This window comes from Erpetoichthys calabaricus, chromosome 5, assembly GCF_900747795.2.
Source record: "Erpetoichthys calabaricus chromosome 5, fErpCal1.3, whole genome shotgun sequence".
NCBI classification, from domain to species: Eukaryota; Metazoa; Chordata; class Cladistia; order Polypteriformes; family Polypteridae; genus Erpetoichthys; species Erpetoichthys calabaricus.
Genome location: NC_041398.2, coordinates 70,574,131 through 70,590,548, shown reverse-complemented (window position 1 = coordinate 70,590,548; position 16,418 = coordinate 70,574,131). Strand labels below are relative to the sequence as shown.

Genomic DNA, 16,418 nt, shown 5'->3' with positions numbered 1-16,418 from the left:
GAGGGTAAATATTATCTGTTCCTGGAGATTTGATTGATTTCAGCCTTTTTAATCTGACTGGCACTTCTCTCTGTACAGTTTCTAAATCCCTCAGTACTTCCTTAATAGTCCCATTTACTTCTGGGATGTTATCTGCTTCCTCACTTGTGAAGACCTTAGAAAAATGCTAGTTTAGAGCATTCATTATTTCTCTATTTTTTAATTCCCCTTTACTGTTCTTGATGCACTTCACCTCCTTTTTTGTTTATTCTTTTACTACTAAAATACTGAAAGAATCTCTTTAGGCTGTCTTTCACCTTATCTGCTATATTCTTCTCTTTCTTTTAGCCTCCCTAAAGTCCTTCTTAATGGTTGCCATCATGTTCTCATACGCCCTATGATTCACATTGCAGTTATTAATCTTATACAGCTGTTTTTTCCTATGCAGCTACTTTTTTAACTCTTTGTTAACCCACTGCTAAGTTTTTAAAAATTTCCTCCTAATTCCAAATTTAGGTATGTATCTGTCCTGAATTACGTGTAAAACATTTTTAAAACCTAGTCCACTACTCCTCAACTGTCTCCACACTTGAAAACTTATCCCAGTTTGTCCTCCTTAGACTTTGTTATATCTGCTCAAAATTTGCCCTACCAAAGTTAAACTTAACAGTTTTAGTCTTTGCATCCACACTCTTCCAAAACACTGAGAACTGTATTATATTATAGTCACTTGACCTAGTGGTTCACCTCTACACCCTCAGTTCTATTCTGATTATTACAAAATACTAATTCTAGACAGGCTTCACCCCCATTGCTGCTTTAACATACTGTTTTAAAAAACAATTACTGCTTACTTCTAAAAACTCCTGCTAAACTTACCTTTTTAACATTACTAAAATAATGTGCTTTGAAATTACTTTGTGTATTGGGAGGTCTATAACTCACTTCTAAAATAAGACCTCTTTTCCTAATATTTTCTAGCTGAAGCCACATGTCCTAACTAAAATGGGGCTCATCGTCCAACTGAAGAGGACTTGTGTTTAAATTCTGTTTGACATAAACAGCAACTCCATCTCCTTTTCTGTTCAGTTTATCCTTCCTAAGAAATGTGTATCCCTCTATGTTATACTCATCACCATCTTTGTTATTTAGCCAGGTTTCCTTTATTGCTATAATATCATAATTATGTTCCTGTACATACAACTCCAGCTGACTTGTTTTATTTTTGGTACTTCTAACATTAAGGCAAGCTATTTTTAATGTGTTAGCCATTTTACTTTTACATTTAAACAATGTTGAATTTACATTACCATGTGTTTTTATTATTATTATATAACCCTTCGCAGTGTAACAGGTCCCATCTCTTCCAAAAGGGGTTCCAATGCCCTATAAACCTATAGCCTTCTACACTGCAGCAAAATTTAAGCCATGCGTTTAACCTTCTAATCTCCTCAGTTTTACCTGGACTGACACATTGTATAGGCAGAACTTCAGAGAAGACTACCTTGTCAGTTCTGCTCCTCAGCCTGGCGCCTAATTCTTTAAATTTGGATTGAAGAACTGACAGACTACCCTCATTTATGTCACTTATTCCAACATGGACAATGACAACTTAATCCACCCCGTTGTGGCCAAGATCCTATCCACTCTTCCAGGGAGGTCTCCCATCTGTGCACCTGGAAGGCAACACACCATGTGAGATTATCTGTCTCTTGAGAAAACATATGTTTCAATTCCCATAATGATTAAGTCTCCAACTATCAGTACCTATGTCTTTCTGGGAACAGGTTTTGAGGTGGCCTGCTGGGGCTGCTCATCCCTGCTTACCTCTTCAAAACCTTCAGAGACACCATCCAGCTCTGCAGGGACCTGAAAACGGTTTGACACTTCCAATTCTGGGATTCATGCCCCAGGATAGTGTGAACTCTTTACCTTATGCCTTGTGACCTTGACCCATCTATCTCAACCTCTCTGGTCTGAAATTTTCTCTCATGCCACCTTAGGGGTGCACACTATCTCTCTAAAGGACACCTGGGTCAAGTCTGCCACTTCTCTACTACAACGCAAGTCAGTCAACTCCTCCTCCAGTTCTATTATGTGCTGAAAAAGTAAGATAGACTGAAGATGATTAGGGGCCCAGGATGAAAAATGCCATGGTGTGCAATTTAGCTAGGACATTGTGGTACACCCTGCTGTTTTGGAAAGATGCCCAGAGACCTTTTGATACCACAGGAAATAAGGATAGTGGTCTTACATCTTGTCTGAAGGACAGCATTATTTTTACAGCACAGTGTCCCTGTCATTGCACTGGGGCATTGGGATCCGCACACAGACTGCAGGGTCAGCATCCCGAGTGGCCTTAAAAACACCTATTCCAGCAGCAACCCAAGCTTTTCCTAGATGGTCTACCATTCAACTAAGGCTGGACCCCAATATGATTAATTTCAAGTGGATTACCTGATCTGAAGTACATGTGGTGTGACTGTGTCCAGAATTCTTGTCATTGGACCTACAAACTGAACACCATGTGTCAGGACTTAAAGGACAGACTGTTAAAAAGAAATGTTGACAGAAAGTTTGCATACAGATTACCTAATTCATTTGAACATTAAAAATAATGATTTGCATTTTTTTTACTTCCTTCAGAGAAGCAAAGCGTAATTCTTCCACTTCCCATAAGTTACCTATCATATGCTGTCGATACAATGCTCAGTCCCAGCAAGTTATCAGCTGTTCAGAAGACTCGGTAAGTGTTGTGTGCCAAGTTATTAAGCAAGAGAAAGGTGCTATAAAAAATAAAATGTATTATTTTTAGCAGTAGTGTTTCTGCTTTCAGAGCCAGATGTTGTGTAAAATAAGTAATAAGCTTCCATCTATCCATCCATTTTCTAAACACACTTATCCAGAGTAGGGTCATGGGGATGCTGGAGGATATCTTAGTAAGCACTAGGCACAAGGCAGGAACAATCCCTGGACAGGGCGCCAGCACATCACAGGGTGCAGTTCCCTTAATGTATTATTAAAATTTGTATAACAACTATAAGAACTTTGCCTTCTTAAGAAGCTTCTTTTTTAACTTTCCAGTCATCATATTTTCCAGTCAAATTTCATATATAGGAAGATACTGTCAGTTAGTCAGTCATTATCCACCCGCTATTTCCTAACACAGGGTCACAGGGGTCTGCTGGAGCCAATCCCAGGCAACACAGGGTGCAAAGCAGGAACAACTTCCGGGCAGGGTGCCAGCCCACCGCAGGGAAGATACTGCAACATGTGAAATTGTCTCCATGGTGCAAGCTTTTTTTTTGCTGAAGGGCATAGCTCTGCATTGTTCTCAGTTTACCCTTGGATGTGTGTGTGTGTGCGCAAATGCAACCTGAACTATCCAGTTTAGCATTGCAATTTGAAGGCTAGAGCCCCTTATTCTTAACATTAAACTGAGGACTGCCTTTGTTTATGTACTGTGTGTTTGCACTTCCAGTTTGAGCCATTCCCAGTCAAGGCTAAGAAACACAAGCCAGTGAAATGGATACAAAAAGTCCAGTACCATTTGCTTGCTTTAAGGTAGCCATAGAAATCTGAAAAAAGAGAAATCAATATCGGGAACTCATTGACCACACAACATTACTTTGATATGGAGTGAGTGCTATCTTTAGGTTCAGTGGCGGACCTTCATTTTTGGGGCCCTGAAATTTGAACTGTTATTCAGGACCCCTCTGCAACCAGCAATGAGGTCTTTGTAACCACTGTTATCTTCTTTCATGTTGTTTCACAACAGATCATGACAAATTAGATTTTTTTTTGATACTTTAATAACCTTTTCATGTTTATTTTAACTATTATTTTGTATTGAATTACACTATATCATTAATATTATTATTTAAAAAAAACCCTTCTCATACAGTAGACACCCAAAATTTTTAACCAGTGTGGACTAAAGTCACTTCTGGGGTCCTTCCGGGATTAGGAGCCCTAAAGCTTAAGGTCTGTCCCTGTTTAACTTCAAAGACTTGACCCCACCTGACAGTGTCACCTGTGCCCCTTTTCACGTCATGTGATGCTCCTGTTTCCAAGAAGCATAGAGTCCTGGTGTAGAAAGAAAGGGTAATTAGAAGGTTTTTTTCAATTTTATGACACCTTCTACTGACCAGCAAACACCTGGCCACTCAGTGCTACCAGACAGCCCAAGAGTCTTGTGTTTGAACCATGCAATGTGTGTGCAGTCTGTGTGTTCTTTCTATGTTATTGTGACTCTTTTCCATTTCACTCTAAACTTGAGGTCCTGCTCTGTCAATTTAAGCAATTCAAAGCCACTATATTCTCTGGGAGTGTAGGTGATTGTTCAGTTCCCACTTTAATTAGCCTTTAAATCTATATTGCTTTAGTTGGCAGATGACGATAATGTTAGAGGGTATCACTACGATCTGATGCCAATTGAGAGAGACTAGGTACCAACACCCCATTGTCTGACTGATTTTTGTAACATGAACAGTGTGTAAACTAGCATGTCTTGCTAGTCATTAGCAGAAGAGGGACAGATATTGTTAGTTAGGTAAGTTCATGTTAACACTGGAGAGGTCAGCACACATAAAGGAATATTCTTGTATGACCCACACAAGAATATTCATGAAATAATTCCAGTAATTATCATTTTTACCTTTTAATGAAGGTTAAATTAATTGAATTATGTGTTATCTTGGACTACAATGTTATTAGCAGTGTTGTCTTACAGATATGACAACCTGGCCTGGTCTCTGTCTGTGTGGAGTTTGTTGAGTTTTCTTCATGTGTACTGTGTGCAAGTTTTCTTCTGGTTATTTGATTTTCCTCCCACATCCCAAAGAGCTGCAATTTATTTGAATTGGGGTCTCTAAATATGATTGGTGTGTGTGCATTTGGGACTGTGATCTCTGATAGACTGATGTCCTATCCTGGCTTGGTTTCTGCTTTCACAGGCTCTGGCCTTCTGTATTTGTAAATTAGGATAAGTAAGCTCAGTAAATGGATAATTTCAATGAAGTGTGATCCTTTTCCTGTAAAAAAAAAGTTAAAAAAGAAGAAAAAATATCAAACCAAGTTTAAGGAATCTGTCTTGCTTTAAATTCTGTCTTCATTTATTTCTAGTTATCTTTTGTTTCTTATGATAGGTTGTAAAAGTATGGGATTTCAACACAGGAGCCCTGCTGTTTGAGTTTAATGCTGCACATAACACGGCAGCTGTAAGCTGCATGACACTGGATAGCAGCGGAAAAAGGTATGCAGATTAAAATAAAAAATGATGGAAAAGTGTGATCAATAAATGACTTGTAAAAGATAAAATACAGATTTATGGAAAGCAAGTTTGAAAGGAAAATGTTCCCTGATATATGCCAGAGATTTCACATCTCGTGTCTTTAGACAAGTACAAGTTCAAGTTCATCAGGGAAACTAAGAAAAACCTTTGCTGTTTTCTGGAAGAATATAACTGCATTAAGAGTATTAGGAATAAGAATTTAACTTGGTATGTAGCTGTATTAATAAGATTGTTTTTCTCATGTTTCCCTATAATAAGAAGATTATCTGAACTTAATTGCTCAGTTATTTTTGAAGAGTGACATAACCTTTGCTGGATATCACCTGCACCGATGTTGAGATGACAGATATAATTTCTTTTGTACATACGATGGAGCAGATATTTACTTATTTTCCCAGATTTTTTAACTGTGTTTACCAAAGTAAAGAATGGGAATTTACCATTATACTAGGAAATTTCTGGTTTCTGGTAGAGTATGTTAGATTTGAGCCATACCAAGGCTTGTGTGCCATTATAGTAGGTTTTAGAGTTCTTCACTCTGTTTTGTGTGTCTTGGTTAAGAAGGATTAGCTTTAACTGCCCTGATTCAGACCACCATATATGTACAGCTACAGACATGTAGCAGTAATTACAAACTATAAAGCCAATCCCTGTATTATCACAAATATTGCATAGCTCCCTACAGATAAAAACCGAGCTGACGACAACAGTGCATGGTCTAACTGTGTGTTACTATATATAAGACCTACTTATGGTTTTTGTACATAAAAGTCAGAAAGAATGGTAGAAACACAGGATTTTGTCTGCTGTGGCACACCCAATCAAAGGTTCAACAGCCACATGTTGGGTTTCTAACTCCGTTTTCAGAGCCAACCATGAAATCAATTGCTTTAACTTTAATTCATCCATTTATTTCTTAGTTTTTCGTTCCTTTCATCCTAATGAGTGCTAAATAGTTCTCATTTTTGTGTTTTTATTTTTGTGTTTTATGTTCATATTTAGTATCTGTTGCTCAAATTTGTTATTATAAACAAGGCCCTTGGACAATTAAAAATCCTTTTTGGTTTTCCTGTATCCACAAAAATCAAAGTTGAGTAATAAATACTTGAAACTGACACCACTGCTGATATAACAGTACTGACCACTTTAACTTCCTTCTGTTTACTTTTTAATATACAAACAGGCTTTTGTTTTTTCTTTTCATCTTTCTGTATGGTTGACATGGAGACAATGTGTTTAGTGCTGCTGCCCTAAACGTTTCAGGGTACTGGGTTCAAATTCTGGCTGGTTCATTGTTCATGTAGAACATACCTGTTCGCCTCATGTTCTCAGGTAGCTGATATGGTCAGTAATAGCAGAGGGGATCCACAGGAAACTGTACTGGCTTCCTTCCTGTTTACCCTGTACACTTGAAAAATTTGATACAATACTGAACCATGTCATCTACAGAAATTTTCTGATGACACAACCATAATTGGGTGTATCAGTGGCAGGCAGGAGAATGAATACAACCATTTGTAGAAGACTTTGTTAATGGTGTAAATTGAATCATCAGCAGGTTAATAACAGTAAAAGATTATAATAGACATAAGAAAGGTCAAGCCCACTTTGCCCTAACTTCTTACTGATGGTGAAAATGTAGAGGCGGTGAGAACATACCAATACCTCAGATTGAGTGTTGTACCAACACAGAGGCTCTGCTCATTTATCATATAGTGCCTTTCCAAATCTATGTCCATGTAGATTTTTTTACACGCCAGTATCCTTTAAACTACCAAAGATGTGTAGTAGTTTAAGAACACATTCTGAATCTGTGTATGATGCCAATACTTAGTAGCAACAAAATGTATCTTTTTTTTTTTTTTTTTTGGAATGCACAAAACATACAGATTATTCTTTAAGATTTGCACTGGGTGTGACGAGGATGGACAGGATTAGAAATGAGCACATTAGAGGGTCAGCTCAGTTGAGAGACAAAGTCAGAGAGGTGAGATTGCGTTGGGTTGGACATGTGCAGAGGAGAGATGCTGAGTATATTGGGAGAAGGATGCTAAAGATAGAGCTGCCAGGGAAGAGGAAAAGAGGAAGGCCTAAGTGAACGTTTATGGATGTGGTGAGAGAGGACATGCAGGTGATTGGTGTAACAGAACAAGATGCAGAGGACAGAAAGATATGGAAGAAGATGATCCGCTGTGGCAACCCCTAACGGGAACAGCCGAAAAAAAAGAAGAAAAAAAAGGAAGACAAAACAATAAGTGGTACTAAAATGATTTACCACTGCCTAATGCAATCTTAATGTTTTGCTCACAAGTGTTTGCTTCAGTCACCTTGTCTTACATGGCTAGATGTCAGTACTTTTCTACACCAACTAGCTCCTGTAGAGTGAAAAATCGTTTACAGCGCTGATAAATTAAGCATGGAATAAGTCTTCCAATACATATTTAAGTACATCACAAAAAACACAAACATAATTAGTATGAAAAGAATGAACAAACTGAAATGCAAAATTCACAAGTCTTTTATTTCAAACAGAATTAAAAGAATTTATGATCTTGTCATGCATCAAGGGGGCAGTGAGCACAGTGATGTCACACACCAACTCACATGTCCACACCTTTTGTTTTGAGTAATCACATCCCCATGGGCTCCATCTGGAACAAATAAAGATAAATGAAAATCAACAGCAAGACAAAACAGTATGAAAAAATTGATAATGAAATGTGTGATGATCTGGGTCGTCTCCACACTCCTTGTTTGCCTCTGGTAAACTCTTGGACCTGAATTGTTAATAGTCATGTACCGAGATGAGCCGAGCAAATGAGCACACATACCATACATATCCAGCTAAGAGGTAGGTGCAAAATTGTCAGTGCTTGTATTACAATCAATCAAAAACAGTGTTCTAATTGAAGTGTAGTGCAGTTCTTCAATCAAATAAAAAAAATAATCCATAAGACTGGTGAAAATCCATGGAGGTTAAAATATCCATTAAAAATATATCCATTAAAATGAGGTTAAAATCCATGGTGGGGAACTTCGCTTTAAAAGTCCATAAGTGCTGGTGCCTTCTAAAACCAACATCTCCCCGGCTTACCCTCTTCAGATCCACCAGCATGAGGAGGCATCCTGCCATCTGGCACAGCCATCATTCTAAATCCAGGCTTAGGTCTCTGCTGTAATCTTTAGCCCCCGAGACGGCACTGCACCAAGCCTCACTTCTGCAACTCCCTCTGACACTCTTCGGCCTTATGCGGGAGTCCACTTGAGCAACAGGTCGCTCTAGCTACCTAAAAGTGCACAGTTGGAGTGACCCTCTTCAGCCCCTTTGATCACCTGCCTTGCTCCTCATCGGGGCTCTACCCCCGGCTGCCTGCCCCCGCTCTATGGCTTTTCCACATCCTGCCATCATTCCTTCCTTTAACCTCATCTTTCATTGCATACTTGCTTGCTTTCTCTCTCTCTCTTAGCTGTGGCGGCTCCCCTTATATCGGCTCCATTGGATGCAGATGTGAACCTCTGCCTGCTCTGAGGTGTGAATGCAGCACCTGAATGATCTGCTCGCGTCTTCACATGAGTGCAAGATCAGCCAAGTACTGCAATCAATTCCACAGTAGTGCTGTCATGTGCACACCTGCAACCAGTCTGTGCCCGCATGCCCTCAGGATTTCATTATTTATTTAGAATCTATTCTATGCCATGGACCACTTTTCACAAAATCCACAAAATACATTCGACCAGCTGCAGGATTTGACACATTGTTGTAGCCTTTCACACTCTAGCATCCTTTCCTGGAAATAGTTTATGAATTGTCCCAGATGATGAGATAGATTTCACCTTTTATGACCCTGTATTTGAATGACTGAGTTTCAATTAATGTCTTTGTTGTATTTTAGGATTCTAACCGGAGGCAGAGATGGCTGTGTGAGAGAATGGGATTGCAGTACTCATCAGTGCATAGCATTGTTTTCCCCAGGTTGGTTCCTGATAAATTTCCTTTGTATTCTGTCAGTGTTTCTTTTTCAGTGACAAGAGTGCTTTCTTTCCTCACAGTGAAAGATAACCCAGAAGAGGTTACGTGTTGCATTCAAGCTGAGATTCACAGCAATAAGTAAGTCTTTATCAATGTTGAGTCAATCAGAACTTTAATTCCTGTCATTATTTATGAGGACAATATTACGCCTGAAATATAAAAAGTATACAAACACTTCTGTTTCCTTACATGATTGCAGGATGTGTTTGCAACTAATGTCTAGGGATAAAGAGTTTCTGGAAGATGAATGCTGCTTAGAAACCCTGAATGATTTCTCTTCATCCTTCTGTATATTTTTAATATGCTTCCTAATTTCTTTTTGAATGACAAATTGGTATCATTCATTGAAGCCAGCGTTAAGAAGGAGTCCCATACCATGGAATAAATACATCTGGAACTGCTACCCTCAAGACAACTGGACTCCACATATAGCCCAACTGAACAGGCAATGAAGAATGGTAGTGCTCAAATCTGCATCAGGTATTCAGGAGTCAGAGAAGAATGGCTCTCACTCACTACCAGTCTCTATTACACCAACTTCAGTGCTGAAGTAGTGGCCATCTATGCTGTTGCAGCCTATGCCTAGAACAGCCCTCACACCTCCAGTAATGTCTTCTTTGTAGATGCCCTGTTTGTCTTGCAGGCCCTGAAATCTGCCAGAGACAAAGAACCGAGTACTCTGTCTATCACTTTCACCTACTTAAGCAGAGCTCACAAGGTTATCTGCTGTGGATTCGTTCCCATTGCATTGTACATGGCAACAAAGCTGCTGACACTCAAAGGAATGATCTACAAAAGAACAGGGAGACCGATCTACCACCTTCAAATCAGCCAAGACCATCATCAAGGCAAAATAACACAGCCAGTGATTGCAGCAGAAATGACACATACCACAGAACTTTTAAACATCTTCAGACTGTGGACAGGCCGCCTGAATTACCTTTTGTATACCAGGTTTTGGATTTGTCAGTCAGACCAATGCCAGACAGCTTGCCAGACAACAGTTCATCTGCTGCAAGACTGTCCATTGTACAATGCCCTGAGACTCCAGATTTCAACAGAGGAGATGCCAGTAGCACAGAAGCTCTACAGCAGCTTGGAGGACCCGCAGCAGACAGCAACTTCTGTCAGGGAGGCTGGAGGGTCCATTTGAGTTTATGCCAAGAAGAAGAGTCATTTATTTGAAACATGATACATAGTCATCAGAAATGAAAACTGGGATTGAACAGTGAATGCATTTGCACTAGAAGTTTTTTTTTCCCCGCTTGACTAGGTTCTGTCCTCTCTTCTTCCCATTTCCATGGCATCAATTGTATGTTTAGCCAAAGGTCTCAGAGGTTGGACTTATTTTGATAGCAGATGCCAGGAATTAAGAGACAAAAGGAGAGCTTTAGTTTACCTTAGAAAAGGATCAGAGGCAAATAACTAAATAAATACTGAAATATAGAAATCATTGTCCAGTAAAATAATAGTGTGTAAATAAGTAAGATCTAAAACATTAGTTAAATACAATCAAATCTTTATAGGTAATTCTTATTTTAACTTTAGATTCCTCCGTTGTTTTTCTGATTTATTTTCTACTATTTCTATTTTAAATTTTTCATATTTTTTCATTTTTCTTTATCATGCTAGCTTTTGAAATGGTCAGTTGTTGTAATGTAATATTCTCATTTCAAAAGCAGAAATTACGGTTGTACTGAGTGTAGGGGAACACAAAATGACTTTTTGTTCATTCTGTCTGAAAACAAAAGATACTCTGGCGCCATCAACTGGCAGACCTCTGTATAGAGCCCTTATTACATATACTGTATTTCAACTGCCAGTTTATCTTCTTATGAATTCATCCTGGACTATTCAAGCATCAGTTAGTAAAATAAAATTGCACTTTATGTATTCAATTATAAAAGTATTTGAGTGATGGTGGACTTTCTTCACCACCAGCCCCACTTGTGCAATATCTTGTTAGAACAGTTACCTATTCCCATATTTATCAAGCAGCTCAGTTACTTCTAAGAAATGCACTGAAAGCCTGAATAGGATAAACATTTGTCCTACCTCAGAGCAGGTCATGAGAATTAGTCATGAAGCATACTATTTCCACTTCCAGTAAGGAGTAGGCCACGTTTGTGAATGAAGGATGTTGTGATTTTAGGCCCCCCCTTACCGTAAACTGGCACTTATGATGATGCTTTATATTTTTCTGATACAATGCTAAGGCTTCACAGCAAAAAATAATAGGATAGATAACAGTAGGGGAAGAATAAGAATAAGAAGGAAAACATAACATGGTAGGGTATTAAACACTGCATAAAATTGTTGTCACTTCGAACCAAATAAGAGTTAAGCACAATAACAGGCACATTTATTTAGCAATGATGCCCAGCCATACTTTCAGAAGAATCCCCTTCCTGTCATTATGGCCACGCAGAATGCCTTGTAATATAATAGTTATCCTGAAACTAGCGATGGCGCTGTTTCTAAAGTTATGTTCACATCTTTCACTGTGCATTGCCACATCCCTCTCAAAAGTCCCCCCTTATCTTCTACGAGGCTCAATTTCTCCAATGTCCCAGGAGTTTCTGTCTCCCTTCTTGAACCTTTCAGTGCTGGTAAAGTATAATACAAATGTTTCAGGGATTGGTGGGCTGCAAAGTAAAGGGTGATTGCACCCCTCATGCCCCACCTATCTTCAGGGTAATATCCTGGCTACTACAGTATAGTTTGCAACCATGACCACCTTTGTGTTGACACTGATATTACTTGTCATTTATATATGTTTGCTCATCCACACCTGGGGTAATGATCTTTAAGTATGTGACAATTTGCATGAATGAAGCTTGTTCTAACATTACCTCACGTGGAGTCACTGGCAGATGTACGAATCTGTGTATTACCTCATGTTTTGTAAGGACATTCAAAGTTTGGTGCAAAATCTGAGAAATGGTTAGTTCTGGCAAACCCCAATCATTGCCATTGAAAGCTGCATTTTATTTTGAACATTATCAATACTTCTGTTTTTGCAAACAGTGCATGGTTTCTACAAGTAGATGGAGTGATAATGTGACGTACAAGATTTGTTATGAATATTATTCCATCTTTGTAAAATCAATATCCTTTTACAAGTCTATGTTTTCCACTGTTTCCAAAACATTCCACTTTTTCTGTAATGTGCATACCGATCACTGCCTGAATGCAATCTTCTGGCTGATAGTAGTGATTTAGACACGTTCACAAGCTCTACTAAATTCTGATGAAGTTGAGAGTAGTTTTTTAAATTAGGAAAACTGATAAAATGGTTTTACTCCTAGTCCTAAAAATTGGACCAGATTTGTGTCACTTTTAGATTTTTGAGCCAGTTAGGACCATTTTCCTCCTCCGAGACACTCGATAAGTGTGGGCACCAATCACCCCATGGTTTTGTATTGGAACAAGTCAGTAAAAAATGAATGAGAGCAAATTAATTATTAAATGAACAGTAGTAATGACTAGAACAGGCATGTTTCAATATGCATGTAGTTATGTAAAACAGACAATACAATTTGCTTCATAGTCTATTTTGCAATTGCAAAACTCACAAAATATTTTGGGGCGATTTAAAGTTTTTTTGGGTGGAAATCAAAGAATTCTGCTCCTTAAAGCATTGTTCACAATTCTGTGTTTACCTGTGTTCTTTTGTGTAGCTGCGTAAAACATACTGTATAATCCATGCCACAACCGTAGCATCATTTTTTTATGTCTTTTGTTCACATCACCGTGAATGAGTGCAGGGCGTTTTTTAAAAATGTTAACATCCTGCATATTTATACAGGAAGGCACACAACAAAACAGCATCATGAACATTACTGTGTTTTATCTGCAAGAAGCTTATATGGAAGGCTGGTGCTGCCAACTTCTCTTCCTGTTATCATCTTGCAGCCATGTTACCCTAATTGAGGGTATACTTTGGGTGATTTTATTAATTTTTTAGAGATCTTTATTTATGTAATAAATGATAGGCAGCCTTGTGCTGAAATAATGCTTAGTAATGCTTCCAGACGAAAACTAAACACCTTTCTTCTTGTGTGTAGGGCACAAAGCAAAACACAATTCTTTTTGTGAATTTTTTTGTGAAACGAAACATTGAGTTTCACTGTGAATTCAATTTCGTGTGAATCATTTCACTCATCACTAATGAAAGGTATTTGCTTTGTTTATTGCCTTTAACTGTGAAATGCTAGTCTAGGCAATGTTAACAATGCATTTTATTTTAAAGAAATTTTAAATGCCTGAAAACTCCCCAGAATATCTCAACTACTGCATAAAGTTATAAATGTAGGGGAGTATAAGGTTAGTTACTAGGATGTCAGTCCATCAAATGGAAATAAAACTTGGAATGCTGGTCATGCTGCTCTTTAAATTCACCCTTTGAGGCAAATTCAATAAGGATGTATCATCTTTGTTGAGTAAAGTTAGCAGAAAACTATTAGATAGATATTAGACAGTTTGACTCCAGACTAATGTATTTACCTGTCCTTTTCATATTTTACTAGGATTTTCTAAAAATGGCCAAAAAATAATGTCACAGGTGTCTGGTCACACTTATAGGTAATCTAACTTAGACACCATTAAAATATCCGACTACGCCACCCAGTTTTATTAAGAGACTGGGAACTCCTGAAATTTACCAATAATAGCACACAGGTTTCTTTAAATTGGGCGGTGAGTAAACACACAATGAAAGACACAACAGTAATTTTAGAAAAAAGCAACAGTAAGTTCTATTACACAAAACAATATAAGGTACATTAAAAAGATGAACGAACATAACAAAAACTAAACATATCAGGAATCAATTTCCCTTTTTTTAAAAGGAAAATACACAGTCCACCCTCTAAAAGTCCGTTAAAAACAAGAATTGGAGGATACAACCTTTAGTGGTGCAGAGTCCAGTTTGGGCACTGTGTTACCCCAACACTTAATTGTTCAACTGTCCATGGATGCACTCTGTTCCCCGGCAGAAGGCTGTGTCAAATTGTTGACTCCCTGTCAGCGTCTCTTCGTTGTTCCTTTTTCTTCCGCTCTGGGCTCCTTGTGTGGCTGGGACCTAGGCACGCCTCATTCCTCGTCTGTCAGCTTCGCTTGGTCCTCTCATGCGGCTTCCCTCTTTCGCTGGACCCACAACTGGCGTCTCTTTGTGGAGCTGTCTCTTCCTCCCTGGAAGTAAATGTTGCCGTCCTTGTGCCTCACGTCGTGCCAGCCAGGTACCCTTGTCTGCCTGCGAGCCCCTGCGCCCTGTCCGAGTGTCTTGGCAGTGTTTCCTGTGGACTCTCCCCCCTGCCTTCTGCTGCCCAGGAGTTTATATTTACTTCAGTCCCTGCTGTTGTCAGTCCTGGACAAACAGTTTAATCAATGGCACATCTAAATTGCCTGGGTTTAACAATTAATGAAAACACAAGTTAACAAAATGTATGGTTACCAAACATTAATAAGTACAGATATGCTGATTAGGAACCAATATTTCCAAGCCTGGTAAATACAGGCATCCTCCAAGGCCAGACTTCAAAGCAGTGACTCCCTTGCAAGACAGCAAATACCATTAATAAGTACAGACAGCCTTTTAACTTCTCACCCCCCCAGTCCCAACAGTGGGTGCCTAATGGAACCACCCAGTGCACAAAAAAAAATGTAAAAGTGTCCCCCTCTGACAATAAGCCACTAGGTAGGGGTTTGTTTCCTTATTTCACCAATGTATGTTGGGTGTTGTGCTACAATTGTGCATGCTCTGTGTGATGAGCATCCATTTAGAGCTTGCTCCTGCCTTTTACATGTAGTTTTGTTGTATAAGCTTTGCCAAGCCAAATTCAGTAAAACTTATAGGAATAAAATAAAGTCACAGTCCAGAGCTCTGAAATAGATTTTAAAATGTATAAAAATTGAAAGAATGTTTTTTTAAATACATTTTCTTGGTTATGGGTGATGGAATGGAGAAAAGAGCCAAGAGCCAATAATGTTTGCACCTTTAAGTAAAGTGGAAGAAAAACTAGAATAACTAATTTGAAGTCAGACATTTTATGCTCACAACAAGGAATGTTACTACTATTACTGAAAAAGTTTTTAATACAGTCTCTTTCTAGAAAATGTCATATATATCATTAATTAATTTAATGCAGTACTATGTAGAAGTAGAATTATTTGACCTATTTTGGATTTGGAAGTTTAAAAGTGGTTTTCAATATATACACATATACAAGTGACACAATGTCTACAGTATTTGCAATTGCCTACTGCAAGTGTAAATAGTAGAGAAGAAAAATATAATGTATTTACAGTATATTTTGAAGTAAAATTATCTGTCATTTAAAAATGAGGCACATTTATTTTGAGCTAATGAGAAAAATTAATTAATGCATGTACATCTATTTTTTAAAGATATATTATTTCTGCTGGCTGTGATAGAAGAATCAACATTTATCCTGTAAGTAGCACTTTAACCAAATATCCCATGTTATCAAAGCTTCTGCTCATTGAGATCATGTTTGCAGGATGCAGTAGAAACATTCTGTGACAGCTAAAGGCTCCTTCCTAATTCCTGCACATTTTTTGTAATTTAAAATGAAAGAGCTCAATTCTAAAACTCACTTTATCACCTCAGGTATGGTGTCTTTTTTCATATTACATGTTCTGTAAATGTATTCTAAGAACACTGTGATGGAATGGTGCCTTGTCCTGGGTGGTTTTCCGGCTTGTACTTGATGATGCAAGAATTGGCTCTGGCATCCCATGCCTATGAATTGGATTAAGCAAGTCTGAAGATATTACTCTATATTTCCTAAAACAGATATCCACCATCATCTCAAAAAAATGACCAAATTGTGACTGAGCAATGAAAATATGATTGACAGATATTTATTTGTGTGAAAGTACATTACTTCGTTATTTTCCACTGACTGAGAAAGAGCTCTGCCTCATTTCCTTTTAAGTTGTGACCTGAAAGTTTCTTTCTCTTCATTCTCATACATAATCGGACTAGTAATGACCTAAAAGTTCTTCGGAGTTCCACATCTGAGATATCTCCAGGGATTATCCTTGAATTCATATAGTTAAATGACCTCCTGGCACATGTGCAGATCTCAAGTA

At 38.3% G+C, this 16,418-nt stretch overlaps 1 protein-coding gene across 1 annotated transcript in view; it reads left to right on the top strand.

The window, feature by feature from the left end:
• Nucleotides 1-16,418, top strand: part of LOC114652755 (WD repeat-containing protein 49-like) — a 96,926-nt gene that overhangs the window by 41,391 nt on the left and 39,117 nt on the right. The window contains exons 12-16 of the mRNA XM_028803072.2: nt 2,626-2,725; nt 5,127-5,233; nt 9,166-9,245; nt 9,323-9,380; nt 15,711-15,756. Coding sequence (XP_028658905.2) covers nt 2,626-2,725; nt 5,127-5,233; nt 9,166-9,245; nt 9,323-9,380; nt 15,711-15,756 — 391 coding nt within the window. The remainder of the gene's footprint in view (nt 1-2,625; nt 2,726-5,126; nt 5,234-9,165; nt 9,246-9,322; nt 9,381-15,710; nt 15,757-16,418) is intronic.